Source organism: Mytilus edulis, chromosome 12, assembly GCF_963676685.1.
Source record: "Mytilus edulis chromosome 12, xbMytEdul2.2, whole genome shotgun sequence".
In the NCBI taxonomy this organism is placed as follows: domain Eukaryota; kingdom Metazoa; phylum Mollusca; class Bivalvia; order Mytilida; family Mytilidae; genus Mytilus; species Mytilus edulis.
In genome coordinates this window covers 67165181-67189329 of record NC_092355.1, presented here as the reverse complement: position 1 = coordinate 67189329, position 24149 = coordinate 67165181, and the positions used below count along the sequence as shown (strand labels likewise).

At 32.4% G+C, this 24149-nt stretch overlaps 1 protein-coding gene across 1 annotated transcript in view; it reads left to right on the top strand.

The window, feature by feature from the left end:
* LOC139498965 (uncharacterized) overlaps positions 1-24149 on the top strand; it is a 105587-nt gene that overhangs the window by 39476 nt on the left and 41962 nt on the right. Inside the window, exons 5-12 of the mRNA XM_071287556.1 lie at positions 3261-3343; positions 3584-3607; positions 7437-7520; positions 8806-8904; positions 9466-9564; positions 10122-10223; positions 10851-10958; positions 20387-20458. Of these exons, the coding sequence (XP_071143657.1) occupies positions 3590-3607; positions 7437-7520; positions 8806-8904; positions 9466-9564; positions 10122-10223; positions 10851-10958; positions 20387-20458 (582 nt within the window). The 5' untranslated portion in view covers positions 3261-3343; positions 3584-3589. The remainder of the gene's footprint in view (positions 1-3260; positions 3344-3583; positions 3608-7436; positions 7521-8805; positions 8905-9465; positions 9565-10121; positions 10224-10850; positions 10959-20386; positions 20459-24149) is intronic.

Genomic DNA, 24149 nt, shown 5'->3' with positions numbered 1-24149 from the left:
AGCCTTGGTATGATAAAATGTGAAACATTCAAAAGAAAAATCAACAGCCTACTACAACAATGAAGGAAAAACAAATATGGTACACAGCTTCTAACTTCAGCCACTACGTTAGAGGTCCTGTCTGTGGAAAGAGTCACACCCTGTATGTAGAATACACAGCTTCTAACTACAGCCACTACGTTATAGGTCCTGGCTGTGGACAGGCACATACAGAATTAAAAAAAAATCATTGAATTTAATGTGACTGGTCTAGTTCATTATTGATAATGTTTTAAGAAACTGTTACTTGATATTTTTTATGCGTTTCTTAAATGCCGACCTTTTTATAAACCCTTAATCTTGAAACGATCTCAAAATAAGGAGTTGTGGTATGATTAACAATGAAGCAATTAATCCTAGACCATAGGACAAAGATATAAACAATTACAGGTCGTTCAACAGCCTTCCACAATGAGCAAAACTCATACCATATAATAATTAGGAGATGTGGTATGATTAACTGATTAACAATGAAGCAATTAATCCTAGACCATAGGACAAAGAAATAAACAATTACAGGTCGTTCAACAGCCTTCCACAATGAGCAAAACCCATACCATATAATAATTAGGAGTTGTGGTATGATTAACAATGAAGCAATTATTCCTAGACCATAGGACAAAGATATAAACAATTACAGGTGGTCTAATGGCCTTCAACAATGAGCAAAACCCATATCATATAATAATTAGAAGATGTGGTATGATTAACAATGATACAATTATTCCTAGACCATAGGACAAAGATATAAACAATTACAGGTCGTCCAACAGCCTTCCACAATGAGCAAAACCCATACCATATAATAATAAGGAGTTGTGGTATGATTTACAATGATACAATTATTCCTAGACCATAGGACAAAGATATAAACAATTACAGGTCGTTCAACAGCCATCAACAATGTGCAAAACCCATACCATAGGATAACTAGGAGTTGTGGTATGATTAACAATGATACTATTATTCCTAGACCATAGGACAAAGATATAAACAATTATAGGTCGTCCAACAGCCTTCAACAATGAACAAAACCCATACCATATAATCATCTATAAAAAGCCTTGGTATGATAAAATGTGAAACATTTCAAAAGAAAAAATCAACAGCCTACTACAACAATGAAGGAAAAACAAATATGGTACACAGCTTCTAACTACAGCCACTACGTTATATAGGTCCTGTCTGTGGAAAGAGTCACACCCTGTATGTAGAATACATAACTTCTAACTACAGCCACTACGTTATATAGGTCCTGTCTGTGGAAAGAGTCACACCCTGTATGTAGAATACACAGCTTCTAACTACATCCACTACGTTATAGGTCCTGTCTGAGGAAAGAGTCACACCCTGTATGTAGAATACACACCTTCTAACTACATCCACTACGTTATAGGTCCTGTCTGTGGAAAGAGTCACACCCTGTATGTAGAATACACAGCTTCTAAGGCCTAAATTAAAATATTGTTTGTTTGCCCTTTTCCGACCCTATGTCTTGAAACAGGGTAGGTAGGTAGGTAAAATATTTTATTTTTCTTTCCCAAAAAATAACTTAAGCTCGGTACATTTTTTGTCATGGGTAGGCAGGTAGGTATAATATTTTATTTTATAGATACAAAATCTGCATGATATCATTTTTGTCTGTATTGCTTTTGTTTAAGTATGCTTTTGCTTTTAAGTATAATAGTCCCAAGAATTTTAACTTACTAATATTCTGTACTACGTACATGTACCTTGTACGCTTAACCTGGACCTAAAGTTTTTCTGTAAGAGATAACTTTGTCCTGGTAAAATATGTCCGGGTAGACATACCATGCATACTTTGTACATTACTAGTAGAAAAAGTCCCTAGAGTGTTTAAATTTTCGTGTGTGCCTGTGTTTCCAATAAAAATGCTACAAGACTTGAAACTCAATTGTCACGTTTTTTACATCGCATTTATATATGATCTGTATGGAAAAACTTGGCGATTTTACTGCCAAATATTCTCCCCTTTACAGACCTTTGGTTCATGTTTGATATAAATCAGAATATATCAATGCTGGTCAAAGGCATCGTTAACATAATCATCCTGATCTACGGACCAAAAGCCATCACTATATAGGATACAAAGTCTGTTTACAAAATATTTTGTACACACATTGATAATTTAGTATTGGAGGAACTTTTTTTGAATGAACCCAGCTCTTCAAGTATAAAGACACAGAGTAACGTTTGTTAAATCATGATTTCAAAGCTTTCAATACAACATCCATTTCAAACAAATTTATGCTTTGAAACTCCAAACGCAAGTGTTCGTTCATGTCAAACGCTCACATGATACAAAACAGACTAGACCTTATACGGGAAAGATAAAACCCGAGAATTCCGGTAAAAAAGCTTTGAGCGGGAAATACAAATATAAGATTAATTTTTTGTAGGAACAAAAAATAAAATAAAATAAAATCTTGCTGGTAAACACAAATAAAAGATTTTCAGGCGGAACGAATTTATAGGGTCGGTCGGTAAAGAGCAAACAAACAATATTTTAATTTAAGCCTAACTACATCCACTACGTTATATAGGTCCTGGCTGTGGAAAGAGTCACACCCTGTGTGTAAAATACACAGCTTCTAACTACATCCACTACTTTATATAGGTCCTGTCTGTGGAAAGAGTCACACCCTGTATGTAGAATACACAGCTTCTAACTACAGCCACTACGTTATTGGTCCTGTCTTTCGACATGCACATACAGAATAAAAAAAAATGATTGAATTTAATGTGACTGGTCTAGTTGATTATTGATAATGTTTTTATTATACAATTACTGTCTTTTGATGAGGTAAATGTGTAGTTTTATTGACTTTTGAAAAACTGATATTCACGGAGACCAACAGCCGAAGTGAATATCAGTTTTTCAAAAGTCAATTAAACCACATATTTACCGAAACAAAAGACAGTAATTGTTTTATTCCATATTCCGAGAGAGATGCATGTAATTGCAATTATTAACCAAAACCAATTGTACATCAATCGTTTTTTCTTTACCAAAATAGTGCAGGTAAAAGCACGCGACGTTATGCGCGGTGAATATCCTTTTTCCGCAGGTGAATATGCTTATTTATTCAAAATCCTCATTCATATAGAAAAACCTTCTAAAGTTTTATCAATATGGAATAATTAATATTGTTCTTTATGTGTGTCTTAATGCTGGTAAATAAAACTCTTGAAATTTTTAGATCTGGAAAAGTGCAATAGATGTTCTGATGTTCGATGGAAAAAGTGACACCCTGCTTGTAGAATACATTTGTACTTCATTTAGGTATGTGATTAGATTTTTAAGGTTTTGAGTTCAGTTCATTAACTATAAATAGTGCAGAAAAGTTGAGATAAATGACTGTTTCAATGCTATAATATATTATTTGAATGAAATAAGAAGATAAAAATATTAAGTCAGTATTTTACCACTCATAGTGATCATGTTTCAATTGGCAATAACACAAATACCTCAATTAAAACTCAACAGTATATATTGACTATAATTATTCTTTTCTATTTTTAGGCTATAATGGAAAGTTGGAATAAGGTAAGATTTACTTAATAGTCTCCTTGTCATTTATAGTTTTGTTCCCCATTAGGCCAAATAAAAATATATGTGTGGTTCCAGTAACCCTACCATCCCTACTTTTTCGGCTTAAAAATAGCCTACCCTAAAGATTTTATTGTCATTTTTCATTAAGCACTGTTAAAGTCAGAATGTTGCTCCCATAGACTCAATGTAAAAAAAACCAACATTAAATAAAAAAAATTCCCTGCCTACCTACCCTAACTTATTTTCAGATGTAACTGGAACCACACATACTTTTTTATTTGGCCTTAGTGTACAATTAGATACAAGTATGTGATAACTTGAGATAAAAACTAGTAGAATTCTAAGTGAACTACCAAACTACTTATTTAAAAAAAAAAATAAAATACAAAACTGGGACAAAGCAAGGTGAACTCAAAAACATTTCTACTCCTTACACTTGTGACACAAACAGCATTTGAATCAGTATTCAGTAACTGAACAAAACAAACAAAAATGCAGTTTAAGAAATTTAGCGAATATTTTTCAAGTATGAAGGTACATGATGTAGGAGGGATGGACAGCTTTTGAGGATGGAAAGCTTTTGAGGGAGGTGGGAAGGGGGGGAAGATTTTTAAAGTGGGAGATAGTGTATTATTTATGTAGTACCTTCAGAATCCTTGTTTATTTGTACTCTATGTAGGTCTGTAGAGTTATTTGAAAAAAATATTGGGACAATTTTTCTACATAAAAAAAATAAAATACAGAAGTTATCTCCCCTTGCCATTGTTAAGTTCATGTGAGTGGAATACGACAAATCTATTTTATGGTATAAAGAGCTGACTGATGCAACACACTTTTTGTCTTGTTAGTTTACATTCTCATTGCTTTATTATATCCCACATCTACATTTATTCAATCTACATACATTTATATATGTATCTCTTTAAGTAAGTTAATAGATAGATTTCTACTAGCTGATATGAAAAAAGGATGAGAAAGTACCTAGGGGCAAAGTGAATGAAACACAACTACATTTCTTTAAAAGGCAATTAAAGGACTTAGTGAATGAAAAACACAACTACATGTCTTAAAAAGGACGAAAAGTAGGGGCAACTAAAGGACTAAGTGTATTACATGTCTTTAAAAGGACAAAGGTCAAAGTCCAGAAAATACTACAAGAAAGAAAAATCAAGGATATGCCAAATCTAGTCCATGATTCTATAAAAAAATAATTTTTTGAAGGTTAACAATTTTTGTCGAGCCTGTGACTTAAGTCCCAGAAAGCTCGACATAGGGATAGTGATCCAACGGCAGATAACATCTTAAAAGCTTCATATTTTAGAAGGTTGAAGACCTGGATGCTTCATCAGTCAGGGGACTTACTTAAATAAGTGATTTTCTAAATCACTGATTCAAGTAACATTATTTCCATAAAGGTTGGAAGTTAGAGTTGTCTTTCTTTAATAATCACCTATTTAAGTAGTACAAATTAATCACTAGAAGAAGTGATTAAATTTTAATGTAGCTTTAAATATAGAATACTAATGATCCAGGGAGTAATTATGTTTCTAAACTTATCAGAACCAACATCTGTGTTGTCTAGGATGACCAGGTCATTTCAGGTGATGACCTTGTACTGAATCTAGGATAATGACATAAAAATCACTTGTTTAAGTATCAGACCTCAATTTCCTTCCCAAAAATCACTTCTTTAAGTATCATTCTTTTAATAACCACCACTAATTTCAACACCCCCGAACAGTGAAATTTTTATCGCGAACAGTAGAATTTTATTACATAATCTGAAAGATGAAACCTTGAACTTCACAGGAAAAATACTCCCACTGCTGGGAAAAATCTTTTAAGAACGTATCAGTTCATTATGTTAAGCCATTATTATAGCATTTTTTCAATTAAAATAGAATTTTCAGCTAAATGATAGCATCAAAGGTATAAACCTTGCTACTTAAAAGAAGCAAAAAGTTAATTTTTTTTTTTAATTTTACTAATTAAAAGATATTATTTAAACATATATTTTTAAAATTTTGAAAAAACTACAAAATCCCAATTTGTGACAAAACCTCAAATTTGCTACTCAAATAAGTGATTTAAAAATCACTTATTTGTGTAAGTCCCCTGACTTGAAGACCTGGATGCTTCATACTTTGTATATAAATGCCTCATGTTATGAAGTTTCCGTCAGTCACATGTCCAATGTCCTTGACCTCATTTCCATGGTTCAGTGACTACTTGAAAAAAAATATTTTTTGTAATGTTAAATTCTCTCTTATTATAAGTAATAGGATTACTATATTTGGTATGTGTGTACCTTGCAAGGTCTTCATGCCTGTTAGACAGTTTTTACTTGACCTCGACCTCATTTCATGAATCAGTGAACAAGGTTAAGTTTTGTGGTCAGGTCCATATCTCAGATACTATAAGCAATAGATCTAGTATATTCAGTTTATGAAAGGACTGTAAAGTGTATATGTCCAAATGGCAGGTGTCATCTGACCTTGAACTCATTTTGATGGTTCAGTGGTTACAGTATAAGGTTTTTGTGTTTTGGTCTGTTTTTTTGCCCCACCTACGATAGTAGAGGGGCATTATGTGTTCTGGTCTGTGCCTCCGTCCGTCCGTCTGTGCCTCCGTTCGTCCGTCCGGTTAAAGTTTTTGGTCGAGGTAGTTTTTGATGAAGCTGAAGTCCAATCAACTTGAAAATTAATACACATGTTCCCCATGATATGATCTTTCTAATTTTAATGCCAAATTATAGTTTTGACCCCAATTTCATGGTCCACTGAACATAGAAAATGATAGTGCAAAGTTCAGGTTAAAGTTTTTGGTCAAGGTAGTTTTTGATGAAGTTAAGTTACATCAACTTGAAAATTAGTACACATGTTGATATGATCTTTCTAATTTTAATTCCAAATTAAAGTTTTGACCCCAATTTCATGGTCCACTGAACATACAAAATGATAGTGGGAGTGGGGCATCCGTGTACTATGGACACATTCTTGTTCTTATTCTGTATGCAATAGGTCTACCATATTTGGTGTATGGAATGATTGTAAGGTGTACATGTCTAGCTGGCAGGTGTCATCTGACCGTGACCTTATTTTCATGGTTCACTGGTCAAAGTTCAAATTTTGAGTTTTGGTCTTTTTATTTAATACTTTATGCAATATGTCAACTATATTTGTTGTATGGAAATATTTTATGGTGTATATGTCAATCGCACAGGTTTTATTTGACCTTGACCTCATTTTCACGGTTCATTGCTCAGTGTTAAGTTTTTATGTTTTGGTCTGATTTTCTTAAACTATAACCAATAGGTCAACTATATCTGTAGTTTGGAAGAATTGTTAGCTGTACATGCCTTGACCTCATTTTCATGGTTCATTGGTCAATGTTTAGTTTTCTTGGTTAATGTTAAGTTTATGTGACAGTTGTGATAAAGCTTTTTATTTAGGACTATCAACATAATATCAATGATTAGTATAGAAGGCTAGACATTTCAGCGTGTGCACTCTTGGTGTTTTTGTTGATAATATAAAATGCATAAATCCAACAATTATATGCTATTAAAAGAATTCCTCTCTGTCTGTTATTTGAAGGAAGGATACTACTGATTTATGTAGTCATTGCTAAACAGAAGAATACAAAATTATTACCTAATTTAACAGTAAGGACATTCATTACAATATATTTTTATTACGGTTTACTTACAGAAACTTAATACAGCTGCTGGGAATAGAGATATAGAAGCCTTAAAATTATGTCTACAGAATGGTGCAGACATTGATTATCAAGATTAAATGTAATTTTTATGTTTTACTTACAGAAACTTACTACAGCTGCTAGAGATGGAGATATAGAGGCCTTAAAATTATGTCTACAGAATGGTGCAGACATCGATTATCGAGATGTAAGTATTATATTCACATTCAAAACTACCTTATTTTAATAATTCATAGAAAAATCATTTGAAGATACAGCCTTTTATGGTACATGAACAAAAATAGACACAAAACTACATGTTACTTAAAATTAAAGCACAGTGAAACAGTGAAAACTACAAGTAACTTCAAAATGTTGAATATTGTACATAAACACACGACAACAATTTACTTTAGAACTATAATAACAAAAGTATAAAAAATAAAAAAACAAGTTGCTTCAGAACATAACAGATTGTACATAAGCAGTATAAAACAAACAAAGTTCTACAAATTACTTCAGAACAGAACAAATTGTACACCAGCAGTATAAAACACACAACTACAAGTTACTTCAGAACATAACAAATTGTACATAAGCAGTAAAAAAACAAACAACTACAAGTTACTTCAGAACAGAACAAATTGTACATAAGAAATATTCATATACAATTTGTCATATCTAATAAGACTTTATTTACAAAATATAACACATGAGTAAAAAAATCAGAAAAAGAAGAGCCACTATAAAAAAGAATTATTTAAAAAGTGGGACACCAAACATAAATAATATTTCATGGTAGAATTTGACATCAAAATAACAAATAATAATTATAGCAATACAAACAAAACATAACTTAATTACAATGTTTACAGAAGCTCCCATTTCGCCTTAGTTAATTCTTATGTACCTGAAAATTTGTACTAAGGCAAACTGGGATTAATTTTATATAATTATTTTGACAGCTAATGCGAAATGAGAATAAGCCGTTAATTAGACAGTTTTAATGAACAAATATTTGTAATAATTATATCAAGTGGGGTCTCATTTTACTCGTATTATTGTTCTGAATTAGAAAATATTACTCCTTTTCATGTTTCTTAAAAAAATTTTTTTTATTGAAATGAATGATGATACTGAATCTACACTAATTCCTGATGTTTATCAGACAGTTTTAACGAACAAATATTTGTAAGAATCATATAAAGTGGGGTCTCATTTTACTTGTTTTGTTCTACTGAATCCATTGATATAATTATTTTACACATTTCTTGAAAAAATTATTTTTTTAAGATATCAGGTTTTATGGAACTTCTGACATTTCACAACAAAACATGTTTATTTGTTGTTTATGTCGAATATAAATACAAGTATGACTGGTCATTTTATTCAGTTTTGACCACTGATTCATGTGATATATATTTTGTTTATATTTATTACACAACATTGTCCAGTTTATCAGACAAGTTTTGATGTCAGTTGTATTATTCCAGGGTAGTGGACAGACAGCATTAATGAAGGCTGCCGAGGGAGGACACCTGGAGATCTGTAGACTCCTCATTGACACAGGATGTAAGATCGACATCACAACAGTATGTTATCTACTTAGTCTGATCACATTACTATTAATCTACACTAAATCATGTTGTTAATTAGACAAGTTTAATGAACAAATATTTGTAATAATTATATCAAGTGGGGTCTCATTTTACTCGTATTATTGTTCTGAATCAGAAAATATTCCTTCTTTTCATGTTTCTTAAAAAAAATTATTTTATTAAAATGAATGATGATACTGAATCTACACTAATTCCTGTTGTTAATCAGACAGTTTTAATGAACAAATATCTGTAAGAATCATATAAAGTGGGGTCTCATTTTACTTGTTTTGTTCTACTGAATCCATTGATATAATTATTTTACACATTTCTTGAAAAAAAATATTTTTTTGAGATATCAGGTTTTATGGAAGTTTTGACATTTCACAACAAAACATGTTTATTGTTTGTTTATATACAATATAAATACAAGTGTGACTGGTCATTTTATTCAGTTTTGACCACTGATTCATGTGATATATATTTTGTTTATATTTATTACACAACATTGTCCAGTTTATCAGACAAGTTTTGATGTCAGTTGTATTATTCCAGGAGGATGGATGGACAGCATTAATGTTTGCTGCCGGGGGAGGACACCTGGAGATCTGTCGTCTCCTCATTGATAGAGGATGTAAGATCGACATCACATCAGTATGTTATCTACTTAGTCTGATCACATTACTATTAATCTACACTAAATCATGTTGTTAATTAGACAAGTTTAATGAACAAATATTTGTAATAATTATATAAAGTGGGGTCTCATTTTACTCGTATTATTGTTCTGAGTCAGAAAATAAAACTTTTACAAGTTTATTAAAAAAAATTATTTTATTAGAATGAATGATTATACTGAATCTACACTAATTCCTGTTGTTAATTAGACAGTTTTAATGAAAAATATTTGTAAGAATCATATAAAGTGGGGTCTCATTTTACTTGTTTTGTTCTACTGAATCCATTGATATAATTATTTTACACATTTCTTGAAAAAAATATTTTTTTAAGATATCAGGTTTTATGGAAGGTTTGACATTTCACAACAAAACATGTTTATTTATTGTTTATATAGAATATAAATACAAGTGTGACTGGTCATTCTATTCAGTTTTGACCACTGATTCATGTGATATATATTTTGTTTATATTTATTACACAACATTGTCCAGTTTATCAGACAAGTTTTGATGTCAGTTGTATTATTCCAGGAGTATGGTGGAGTGACAGCATTAATGAAGGCTGCCCAGGAAGGACACCTGGAGATCTGTAGACTCCTCATTGATACAGGATGTAAGATCGACATCACAACAGTATGTTATCTACTTAGTCTGATCACATTACTATTAATCTACACTAAATCATGTTGTTAATAAGACAGGTTTAATGGACAAATATGTGTAATAATTATATCAAGTGGGGTCTCATTTTACTCGTATTATTGTTCTGAATCAGAAAATATTCCTCCTTTTCATGTTTCTTAAAAAAAATATTTTATTAAAATGATCAATTATACTGAATCTACACTAATTCCTGTTGTTAATTAGACAGTTTTAACGAACAAATATTTGTAAGAATCATATAAAGTGGGGTCTCATTTTACTTGTTTTGTTCTACTGAATCCATTGATATAATTATTTTACACATTTCTTGAAAAAAATATTTTTTTTAAGTTATCAGGTTTAATGGAAGTTTTGACATTTCACAACAAAACATGTTTATTGTTTGTTTATATACAATATAAATACAAGTGTGACTGGTCATTTTATTCAGTTTTGACCACTTATTCATGTGATTTATATTTTTTTTATATTTATTACACAACATTGTCCAGTTTATCAGATAAGTTTTAATGCCAGTTGTAGGATATGTTGTATATTATTGATATTGATAACAAAGTATTGTACATAATAGTTACATGTCATTTGGTTATATTATAGATTGATGGATACACAGCTTTACATTGGGCTGCTGAGGGGGGGTATCTACAGACCACAAGATGTCTGGTAGAACAAGGAGGTGCCAGTCCCTTGATTAAATCACATCAGGTAATATTTTATAGTATATGACCAGTGTTCAACTATTAAGTAATGAATCACTAAAATGATGTATAAGATATGGTTGGATTTTATTTAAAGGCTATAGTTAAAAGTCATATGATTATTTGAATTGAACTTAAGAAGTTTGCTGTAATTAAAGTCTGTGTAAACAAACAAACTGTCAAACAAAACTTACACCTGTCTGTTGTCATGACAATTATAACAAAGTTATGTGATAATATCAAAACAGTCTAAGCAATGCATTGACATTCGTTCACCATGTGTTTATATATTTAAACAGATACGAGGTGGGCAATGACAGATAATCTTTAAGATGGGTGAAACAAACTTAAACACTACTAGACAATATTTATATGGATTCAATAAGGGGGAAAAATGCTTAATCATTTCATATTGTTGGCAGTAGGAAATTATTTAATGCAATAATTTGAAAGAGATGATCCTATGTTAATTTCTACAAATCTGTCTAGAGATAAATGTCATCTTGTCATAATTTATTTATTTCCTTATTTGAACAATCACTAAAAACTATGAAATGCTGTAAAAAAAATATATATACAGATCTAGGTGTACATGGCAGTGGTCTCGTTAGCCCAAAATAGAAGGGCGCCGCGCCCTGGGTGCCCTCAGCCGCGCCCTGGGTGCCCTCAGCCGCGCAGAGGGGGTGGGGAGAATAGTAAGTTTATTTTGCCTCTTTTGGTTAATAGTATGAATGTGTATTGCCATGTATTATGAACATGATATAGTATGAATGACTTTTCTTATGCAAATTTTATAGAATAAATAATCAAAACAACAAGTTTATAAATGCATCTTTATTAACAATATATACAGTAAAAAAATATGTGAACTCGTGATACACGCAGGGACGTAGGAAAAAAAAATGAGCCGTGCCTTCTATCATAAAAAAGTGCCCTGCCCTCCCCTGGCACCCTGCCCCTTTTGAATTCTAGCTAGAGCACTGCATGGGGTATACAGATATAGGAGGATGTGGATGGGGTATACAGATATAGGAGGGTGTGGATAGGGTATACAGATATAGGAGGGTGTGGATGGGGTATACATATATAGGAGGGTGTGGATGGGGTTTACAGATATAGGAGGGTGTACATAGGGTATACAGATATAGGAAGGTGTGGATGAGGTATACAGATATAGAAGGGTGTACATGGGATATACAGCTATAGGAGGGTGTGGATGGGGTATACAGATATAGTAGGGTGTGGATGGGGTATATAGATATCGGAGGATGTGGATGGGGTAAACAGATATCGGAGGGTGTGGATGAGGTATACTGATATAGGAGGGTGTGGAGGGGTATACAGGTATCGGAGGGTGTTCCCTAAATTCCATTCTCAATTTTACTAAAAAATGTTTATTTATTGTGATTTTAAATAATTCCTCATAAATGTGTATGTTTCAGTTAAAAATGTTTAAGAATGCAAGTTCTTATTATTGCGATATTTACCTAGTCACATTATTCGCATTCAATTATTTCTGAATTTACAGTACTGTACATGTATAAAGTTTGAGTGGTTTACAATAGGCAATATATGTGTAATGGAACTTTACGGAAGAAAAATAAATAAGCGAAGACAATGATAGAAGTCTCATCTGTGTCTTATTTTGATAATGGAAATGGCAATACTTTATGATTACATGTATCTGTATATTTAACAGGACTGAAAGTATGTTTTTTATCCAAATACAGTCTAATCATCTATTAATGGAACATACTTGTACAAGTTTAACTTTTACTGGGATTCATGTTTAGTATCAAATTGTTGCTTTTATATATGTTTATTTTCTTTAAATATTTCTTTATGAGTCCTTGTGCATGTTTCGTGTGTTTTACACCAATCAAGTTTGATTGAGCTATTGATATATTTTTGTCTTCTTTTTTTTCTGCATTGTCTACAGAGTTTGAACTTGTCAATTGCTGGTATTCATTGATATCTACATGTCATGCATGTATACTTAAAAGCTAGTCACTCATGTTGACCGACACTCTTTGCCTTATACATGTAGTAGATTCTTTTAAATATATTGCAAGAATATAAAAATCCTAAATTTAGCTGTTGAATGTACATGAAACTTTCCGTAACATTAGAATTAAAAGTACAAGGTACCACCTTCTATTGAACAATCTGCATCTCAAACTTTGAACCTGTATTCACCACTGCATGTTTCATTTATCATTATTTACATAATTTTCTAAGGATTTCTCAGGGTTGAATTTTTTTTCTGGTTTCTTTTTTATTGAATTTTGTACTGCAGCACCCTCAATTGTTAAAGGCAGTACAATTTTCAAGACGAGCATTTCAGCTAAATGACTATGTTGTATGAAATTTGCTCATAGTTGTAGGCCTTACACTGACCTTGAGTTTTTGACTTTTACGTCATTTAGTCATGTTAGTTGCTTGCCCATGTTTGGGAGAGTTGTCTCATTAGCAATGAAACCACATTTTTTAAATTTTGTATGTACCCATACATGTACATGATATCTTATGCCCTTTCTTATTCTGATACATGTATATGTTAATGTCACAGAAAAACTCTCAAAAACATGATTACTATTGTCTGATTGGCAATCATACCACATCTTCTTTTTTATATTTACTATGTCACATTTTATGTGCCTGAGTCTCTCAACATGCTCAAGCTAAAGCTTATGTTGTTCTTATTTGGTTGCTGTCTGTCATTATTTGTTTATTTGTGTATTAAAGGTAGCATAACTCATGTACAAATGTAATTGTATGTATAAATGCAAATGATAAAGAGTTTTACTTATTGTTGAAAGCGGTACAGTAACTTATAAAAATTGTGATAAACATGATGAAAGAACCAAGAACTTTCATAAAAATCTGTAATCAAACTGGCCTAATTACTCACGAAATTGTAATGAAAGTACAGTGCATAAAAATAAATATTTAATCAAATTAATGTTTTGATACACACGCTTGACAAAAAATTAATGGATGAAGTTACTGTTCAAATGTTGATACTGCCGTTCTTATGAACATTATGTAAAATTACAGATATCTATAACAATTAGCCCTTTTATGTTGATCTTCTGTTCGTAATCAACTGCACATGTAATTTTTCCACTATACAGGTACAACATTGTACAACGTACATGTATATGTGCATAAATTCTTTTTAATCAAATTGTACTTGTTTAGATTAATCTCTGTCTGACATGTCTGTGTTCATGTTGAAAATTAGAACTGTTCATCTTTGATTATCCTTTACAGCTGTGGAACAATCTCTACGAGGCTGCTACAAGATATTGAATTACTTTATAGACTTGAGGGTTTTTGCTTTACACATGTTTCCATTTGTAGGTTGACTAGGTTCCGTTAACGTTAATTTTACAATTTAACAGTCAATTAGCCATATCTTTCACTTTCTGCATTCCATTAATGGAGGGTTTTCTTTCTGTCCAGAAAAAAACAGGCAAGAAAAGATGGGTGTCAATAACTGGGTCCTCCTTTCACCTTTAAGCTGAGTCTTACTAGTATTTTTAATCATTTTTATCATGCTGTTTGACATCACCAATCACCATGATCACACTGTGGAATGTCTGGTTGGAAAGTTAACTTTATTCCATTTCAAAAAGTTGTGTTGCCCTGAACACATTGTTGTCCATGTTTTCTGGATGACAATAAAATATGTGTTGAAAAAGAGGAATTTTGACACAAAGCTTGTGGATTAACAACTGTTCATAGATCCTGCAGTCAGGAATTGCAATGTACATGTAAGGCTTATCTTTTGCACTTTTGTTCTCATCATTGTCATCTTGAACCTGTAATAAAAAAAGTAACAATTGGCAATTGTGTACACAAAACAAAAAACATCCAGTAAGCAGTATAACAGTATTACTGATACAAATATTTTTCATATACACGATATATATATAAACATGAAGGACTTATATTGTAATCCAAGTTTTTATGCAAAAGTTCTGTGAAAAAAGATGTGTTAAAAACTTAACAATATCCACCTAACATTTTTGTAAAAGATTCACGAATTATCAATATATTTTTAGCAAGTTTTTGCAAAATAAAAAAAAACTCCGCCACATTATGTATGTATGTAAATATATGTTCCTGCCTCGTTTGAATTGTTTTACATTGTAAATTCAGTGTTTTTGATAGCTGACTATGCGGTATGGTCTTTGCTCATTGTTGAAGGCCCATACCATGACCTATAGTTGTTAATTTGTGTGTCATTTTGTTCTCTTGTGGAGAGTTGTCTTATTTGCAATCATACCACATCTTCTTTTTTATATAGTTAATTTAATTTAATTCAAACCAAAACAAATTTAAATTATATGCTTGTTTCCAGCCTTCAATTTGAAACAAAAGTTTCAGGTAGGTAAGTCACCTTTTCCCGAATCTATATATATAAGACCTGGGGTAAATGGTAATCTTATTGTTCGTAGACCAGAATGAAAATAACACCACATCATTGGATGGAATTCAAATATTTAGTATGTGTTAAGCCAATCACAACTTTTTGGTGAACGCTTTTAAAAATATTACCAAGAATACATAAGATTCCGAAACGACAAATCTATTTTATGTCTTATTTTTTTTAAATGATTATACAGGTACATTGCAGAACATTGAATCTTCTAACTTCCAAGCCTATACCAAATTAGCATTAAACACCATATAGTAACCCAGTGTTCACGTTCCGCAGGGTCTTTCAGTGTCATGTGATGCTATCTCAGTGGTGGATCCACAAATTTTCCCAAGTTGGGGCCCACTGCACTGACTAGTTACCTAAGAAGGGCCCAACTCCAGTCATGCTTCAGTGATCACCTATATAAACAAATAAATTTCCTCCAGAAAAGGTGGACCCAGAAGGTAGGCTGAATAATTATAATATTAATTTTCCTTTTTAGGCCACACCAATTTAATGTCTTGTTCTACGGATTTTTGGACTCCAAAAGTTGGGGCGAGCGAGCGATTTGAAAATTTTAATAAAAAAATATTTAATTTGCAATTTTTGTCGAGCCTGCAACTTTTGTTGCAGAAAGCTCGACATAGGGATAGTGATCCGGAGACGGCTACGGCGGCTACGGCGGCGGTGATAGCTAACTTCTTAAAAGCTTTATATTTTAAAAGGTGGAAGACCTGGATGCTTCATACTTTGTATATAGATGCCTCATGTTACGAAGTTTCCGTCAGTCACAAGTCCAATGTCCTTGACCTCATTTTCATGGTTCAGTGACCACTTGAAAAAAAAGTTCAGATTTTTTGTAATGTTGAATTCTCTCTTATTATAAGTAATAGGATAACTATATTTGATATGTGCGTACCTTGAAAGGTCCTCATGTCTGTCAGACAGTTTTCACTTGACCTCGACCTCATTTCATGGATCAGTGAACAAGGTTAAGTTTTGGTGGTCAAGTCCATATCTCAGATACTACAAGCAATAGGGCTAGTATATTTGGTGTATGGAAGGACTGTAAGGTGTACATGTCCAACTGGCAGGTGTCATCTGACCTTGACCTCATTTTCATGGTTCAGTGGTTATAGTTAAATTTTTGTGTTTTGGTCTGTTTTTCTCATACTATATGCAATAGGTCTACTATATTTGTTGTATGGAATGATTGTAAGGTGTACCTATCTAGCGGGCAGATGTCATGTGACCTTGACCTCATTTTCATGGTTCAGTGGTCAAAGTTAAGTTTTTGAGTTTTGGTCTTTTTATCTAATACTATATGCCATAGGTCATCTATATTTGGTGTATGGAAATATTTTATGATCTTTATGTCAGTCGCGCAGGTTTTATTTGACCCTGACCTCATTTTCACGGTTCATTGCACAGTGTTAAGTTTTTGTGTTTTGGTCTATTTTTCTTAAACTATAAGTAATAGGTCAACTATATATGTTGTATAGAAGCATTGTTAGCTGTACATGTCTGCCTGGCATGGTTCATCTGACCTTGACCTCATTTTCAAGGTTCATTGGTCTTTGTTTAGTTATCTAGGTTAATGTTAAGTTTATGTGACAGTTGTATTAAAGCTTTATACTTAGGACTATCAACATAATATCAATGATTAGTATAGAAGGCGAGACATTTCAGCGTGTGCACTCTTGTTTTAGGTCATGTAGCATGAAAGATAAAAGGCGAACGATTATAATTTTTTTTGGTAAACATAAAATATTAGATTTTCTAAATATTAAAACTTGATTTAACACTTGTACTCTGACATTTCTTTAATTCATGAAGTGTTTTACCCTGTACACCAAGAAATAAATAAATAATTAGATGTGGTCTATGTACATGTATGTGTGCCAAAGAGACTTTAACCATGTTAATGTTAACACATATCATTTACTTTTATATTATTCAGAATGTGTGGACCCCTCTTTTAGAAAAGTTGTTTCAAATATGATGCAGTTCTCCTCTTTTTAAGTAAAAAATTCTCAGCTTTTCCAAGGATTTGTATAGTAGCACTATACAAATCCTTGGTTTATTCTATTTTTCTTTTCTATAACAATAAAATAACCCCTGACTTTAGGGAGGGTTCTTCCCAGCCTGATAATAACAAATTCAATTCATTGTTCTGCCTTTTACGCATACTAGGGCTATGACCCAGACTAAACAGCAAGCTATAAGTACATAAGCAACCCCAACATTACTAGTGTACACAATTCAAACAGGAAAACCAACAATCTAATATATATATACAAACTGAGAAATAACAGGCTATGAACCATATCAACATACTACTGAACAACAGGCCCCTAAATCAATCCTGACAGGTACATAAACAAGAGGCGAGTATGGGTAGTTTTGTTCTGCCAGCATACAATATATTTGCAATATATTTGCAATATATTTGCAACTGAAGCCAACTGTTCTTTAGAAGTTCTGACAACGAACATATTTTGATGTGGAATGTAAGTAAGGGGAAGGCAACCGACATACAGGCATGTTTTTCCTGTTATATATTTATTTTGGAGTACTCCACACTTGGGATATCTATACTATTAAACGAGAAGACCTCATTTTGTGTAGCTTCTCTTCCTTCCACAATAAATTAATCATCATGCCTCTGTGTCCTATAGGTAACATGCATAGTCGCATTTGTCATCCATTCTTATGATTATTCAGATTGAGTTATTTTGGGAGAAAAACGACAAAAAGGGTGTCCGGATATTGATTCCGTCATCAGACTGACTTTTGGTCATAGATAGGTTTTCCGGTTTTAAACATGCACAACTACATCCAATTGTATGATGTATAACAAAAATGAAAATTAAATAAGCCAATCAGAGCGTTCTCAATATTATATGGTTTATGGATCAATCGATTGATGAATAACAAAAATGAAAAATAAATAAGCCAATCAAAGGGTTCTCCATATTATGGTTTTTGTTTCGCAAGAACCACAACTATTATTTTTATACGACCGCAAAAATTGAAAATTTTTTGGTCGTATATTGGTATGATGTTAGCGTCGTCGTCATCGTCTGCGTCGTCGTCGTCGTCCGAATACATTCTGTAGATTTATTTCTACAACAAAACAAACTAACAAAACTGTATGTATATAAATATATATTATTAATTCTCCAATCCCTTAAACAAAGACCAACAGAAATAAAAAGTCAACGAATGATTTTATGTTTAATAATTCAAAATAATACACGTTTTTTATTCTAGCATTTATAATACAATGTATCATCCACATGAAGGGGCGTAACTCCTAATATCATTCTGACACACTAATCTTAACTCGATCTGAAAGTTTTGAACGTTACTTTTTATGATTGGTCTTAATTTGTCCAAAACAGTCTTAACAGACTTGATTTAACGCTAGAGCTTTCCATCTTGATTAACTTGACATGACTGAACAGTCTTGACACAACATATCTGAACTGTGTCTTAAAGTCTGAAAATTCTAAACGTTTTTCTCTAGCGGTAAATTAAGTCGATCAAGACTTGATCAGACCAAAATGACCGTTTCAGACTTTAATCTGGCTACTAGTGTATATAGGAGAGAGTGGGTGGGGTACACAGATATAGGAGGATGTGGATGGGGTATACAGATATAGGAGGGTGGGGATGGGCTATACAGATATATAAGAGGGTGTGGATGGGCTATACAGATATAGGAGGGTGTGGATGTGGTATACAGATATAGGAGGGTGTGGATGGGCTATACAGATATAGGAGGGTGTGGATGTGGTATACAGATATAGGAGGGATTGGAGGGGTATAAAGATATAGGAGGGTGTAGATGGGGTATACAGATACAGGAGGGTATGAATGGATTTACAGATTAGAAAATCATGAATTGAAGAAGAAAAAAATGATAATCATGAAAATGGAGAGAAATCGGTAAAAAATTAATGAATGGAAAAGAATTGGGTGCAGAAATATAAAAAATGGAGAACAATATTGGGGTGTTAAAAATATAAAGAACTATCAATAATGTGTCCACAAAATTAGAAAAGATAGTTAAAAATGAAGACCCCAAGGTCCTCCACACCCTCATGTAGACATAAGGATGCATTTACCAATCTTCAAACTGCAAAGAAAATTATAGGACAAAAAAGAGTTAAAAGCCTATTTAAAGTCTTCACAAAATTGTAAAAATAATCTAAATGTCATCTTATGAGTTATTTAGATTATTTTGGAGTAATTTTCAGACTTATATAAATATTTGTATTTATAACCATGTATCTCTATCACTCTGAGATCCAGTGGGCATATATATTGTATGGTTTGTCACTTGTTAAGACTTGTTTGTATGATATATATATATATATATATATATATATATACGTCTGAGTCAGTGACAACTCTACAACAGATGTATCCATCGGATCGCCATCAATGATGGTGATACATGGCTGTGTACATAATGTATATACAACTCGTCTAAACATCAACCCAACAATGTTAGATCTGTAAATTTGCTTTCGCAAATTTTTGGTTCTTCCCTCGCCGGGATTCGAACCCATGCTACTGTGATATCGTGACACCAAATCGCCTGCACTGCAGCCGTCCCGCTAGACCACACGACCACCTGGGCTCTCAAAAAAAGAGCTGTCCTATGGTAAAGATCGTGTCCTCTCTATATCTTGAGAACCGTTATCATTTCAAAGTTTATACTTGACATGATTATAAACCAACACCAAAGGGTGTGTCATAATTTATTTACAACTTCCTAGGTCAAAGGTCAAGGTCAAAAACTTGGATTTCAGTTGACAAACCCATGTCCTATGGTAAAGATACAATTTTTTAATGCACATTATTCACAGCAGGGCCCACAGAGATGGCTCCCATCTCAATGATATCTAGTCTGCTACTGGTCTTACTAATTGTAAGATATGTGTTACAGAAGCCTTCGTTGTATCAGATGAAAGCAATATAAAGATTTGTCTGTATTTCAGGGTGAGACTCCATATGATCTAGCAGCAACAAAGAAAAATGTACAGTATAAAGCAGTGATGGAATACTTACAGGTACATATAGTGATATAGAGTTACAAATGCTTACAGCTGCTACTGGTCTTACTAATTGTAAGATATGTGTACAGGTACATATAGTGATATAGAGTTACAAATGTTTACAGCTGCTACTGGTCTTACTAATTGTAAGATATGTGTACAGGTACATATAGTGATATAGAGTTACAAATGCTTACAGCTGCTACTGGTCTTACTAATTGTAAGATATGTGTACAGGTACATATAGTGATATAGAGTAACAAATGTTTACAGCTGCTACTGGTCTTACTAATTGTAAGATATGTGTACAGGTACTACATATAGTGATATAGAGTAACAAATGTTTACAGCTGCTACTGGTCTTACTAATTGTAGGATATGTGTACAGGTACATATAGTGATATAGAGTTACAAATGTTTACAGCTGCTACTGGTCTTACTAATTGTAAGATATGTGTACAGGTACATATAGTGATATAGAGTAACAAATGTTTACATCTGCTACTGGTCTTACTAATTGTAAGATGTGTGTACAGGTACATATAGTGATATAGAGTTACAAATGTTTACAGCTGCTACTGGTCTTACTAATTGTAGGATATGTGTACAGGTACTACACAAGGCTTCCAAAAAATATTTGAGCCAGCCGGACATTTCATATCTGATCCCGATTTTAATCCCGTAAGACTTAGTCACAAAAGGCAATAAAAATTTATGGTAATCAGATGGCCATAATCCAATGATTGACATACCATTAAAAAAAACGATTTTAAACTTTACTTTGATATGATATGAATTTGATGTACGGATGTAACTGTTAAATTGGCAGTGCATCATTCAAAGTGTGCACATCAGCGCGCTCATATCTGCCTTAGACTTTTTATTTGTGCAAAATGACATTGTCAAAAACTTTACTTTCGTTTCACATTGTTCTAACCGGAGAGGTCAACCGGATGTTGACTTGACAATGGTAAAACATGGACCATAAACGGATACGTAAAATCCGTGTACGTTTACAAAGCACGACTGAGTGAAGAAGCTCTTTCCACGTTATTTCTTCAACAAAATACTTGAAACGAACGTTAGATACATGTATCAATGATAATTTTAGCATTTTTGAAGAAATGTAGGATGCATAATTAAATTTCCCACCTGTGCACATGCGCACACGTGTTCTAGTTCATACGACGTAGTTCTGACGATTTTTCATTTAAAACCTTTTTAAATTTTTCATCAAATCATGTTGATAAACTATTTTCTAATAATTTTAATCTTTTGGACTAAATCAATTAGAAACAAACCGCTGAAAAGTAAGAAAAAAATTGTGAATAAATCGATCAATTTATAAAATGTCCGGTACTGAACATAGATCACCTGTCACCTGAACAGGTAGATTTCAGCTGTCCAACTACTAATTAGCCTTGATTAAAATTAGAAGTATTGAAGTAGGTGTTGTTTTGATAGTAATTAATCATCATGTCACATTTATGACCGGAAATGTGATGATGTTAAAGCCAAAAGGTTGGGTCAAAAAGATCGTGAATTATGTAAAAATGACCGAAAAAGCCTTGAAAACTAAAAAGTACAAATGTATATGACCGTTTCATGCTTTGAACAGCCGGACTTTTACCGGTCATTTTACAAATGACCGGAATATATGACCGTTTTGGAAGCCCTGGTACTACATATAGTGATATAGAGTTACAAATGTTTACAGCTGCTACTGGTCTTACTAATTGTAAGATATGTGTACAGGTACTACATATAGTGATATAGAGTTACAAATGTTTACAGCTGCTACTGGTCTTACTAATTGTAAGATATGTGTACAGGTACATATAGTGATATAGAGTTACAAATGTTTACACTTAGAACATGTAGAATGAATCAAGTAGAAAATAAGTGATAAAATATAAAGAAATAAAAAATATAGAAATCAAATGCCACAAAACCAAGATTCATCAGGAGAGAAATCTTAAAAAATTAGTTTTGAACAAACAATTTAAAATTCTAATGTAATTTATTTGTTATCACCATTTTGATTGGACATCATATATTTGAGGCACTAAATCCACACTTAACAAGCTTTTAACTAAGCTTAGTTGTCATTTTTCAAATCAGGAATTTATTATCATGTGTTTTCTTCAATATTCAATAAAATTAGCAAATGTCTTTTATTTCATATTCTAGAGCGAACAAGACAAGAGCAAGTTTTTTTGATTTTTGATATTTAATTGTTTTGGGTTATTGATTTAAGGATGTACAGCGGTTGGTGGACGGCTGCCAAACACTGTCCGTTCATTAACATGAAAAAGCTTTGACGAAATCTTTTCAAATTAAGATATGTCGTTTCCTGTGACTAAATGAAGGTCAAGTTCAATTTTCACGATTTGAGCTGTTTTCATTGTTGAGTTGTTGACCTTTCAGTAAAAAAAGTGATTTTTACCATATGAATTTGAGTTATTTCCCTTTGAACAGAAATGGTGTAATTAATAATTAATTTCTGTCATTTGGTCTCTTGTTTATTTTGAGTTATTTCCCTTTGAACAGGAATGTTTTAATTATAAGTATCTTATTAAAAATAGAATTCTTGTTTTTTTTTAATATGCTTATTCTAACAATGTACTTAGATATTGGACCATAATAGATAAATGTCCAATTTCAAATTTTTCAGTTCTTTGACCACATTCTTTTTGTTTCCGTGCTGTGTCAAATATTCATTTTTTTTATTTTGTATAGAATGCATAGAAATGGAGATGACTGTATTAACTATTTTTTGCTTTGCCAACAATTAACTTTGTCCTACTTTAGCAAATATCCTTTCATGTAGCTAAAAACTATATCACTAGCCTTTTTACACTACGGTTATGAGTTTGAGTCCCTCACATGGCAGGTCCTTTGACTTCTTAAATTCATGCAAGTAATCAGTTTTCCTCACTTTTTGTCGTCATGCTTACAGATGTTGATTTGATATTTGGTATACAGTTTTAGGTTTACCGTGACAAATTATAGAACAATTTCAGATTTTATTCCGGTCTGAAGTTTTGTGCAGAGTTATGTTCCTTTGACTTAAACAATAAAGGAAAGTTATCAGTTTTCAGCATTTTTATACGTTCATATAATGCTATATGATGTCGTAGGTGTTGTCGTTGGCATCGTCCGAAGACACATTTGGTTTCCAGACAATAAATTTAGTTTAATTAATGATTCTCTATGAAATTTTACCAGAAGGTTCAATACCACAAAAGGAAGGTTGGGATTGATTTTTGGGGTTATGGTACAAACAGTTTAAGAATTAGGGGCCAAAAGCAAGAATTTTTGTAGTTTCCGGATGATAATTTGTGTTTTAGTATATGGATCTTTCTATAAAATTGTACTACAAGGTTCCATACCACAAGGAGAAGGCTGGGAATGAGTTTGGGGGTTTCATACTTTTTTTAAGTTTTTGAAAAATTGAAATTTTTTGAAAATTTTCAAGAAGAAATCTTCAAAAGCACCATATTGCAAAAAAGCACAGTATTGCGCAGTAGCACAGTATTGAGCAATATCACAGTATTGCGCAAATGAACAGTATTGTACAATAGCATAGTATTTGGGCAATAGCAAGAAATCTTTAATTGCACAGTATTGCACAATAGCATAGTATTGTGCAATAGCAGGAAAACTTCAATTGAAAATAAAGACAAACTTGTAACCAATTTTAATG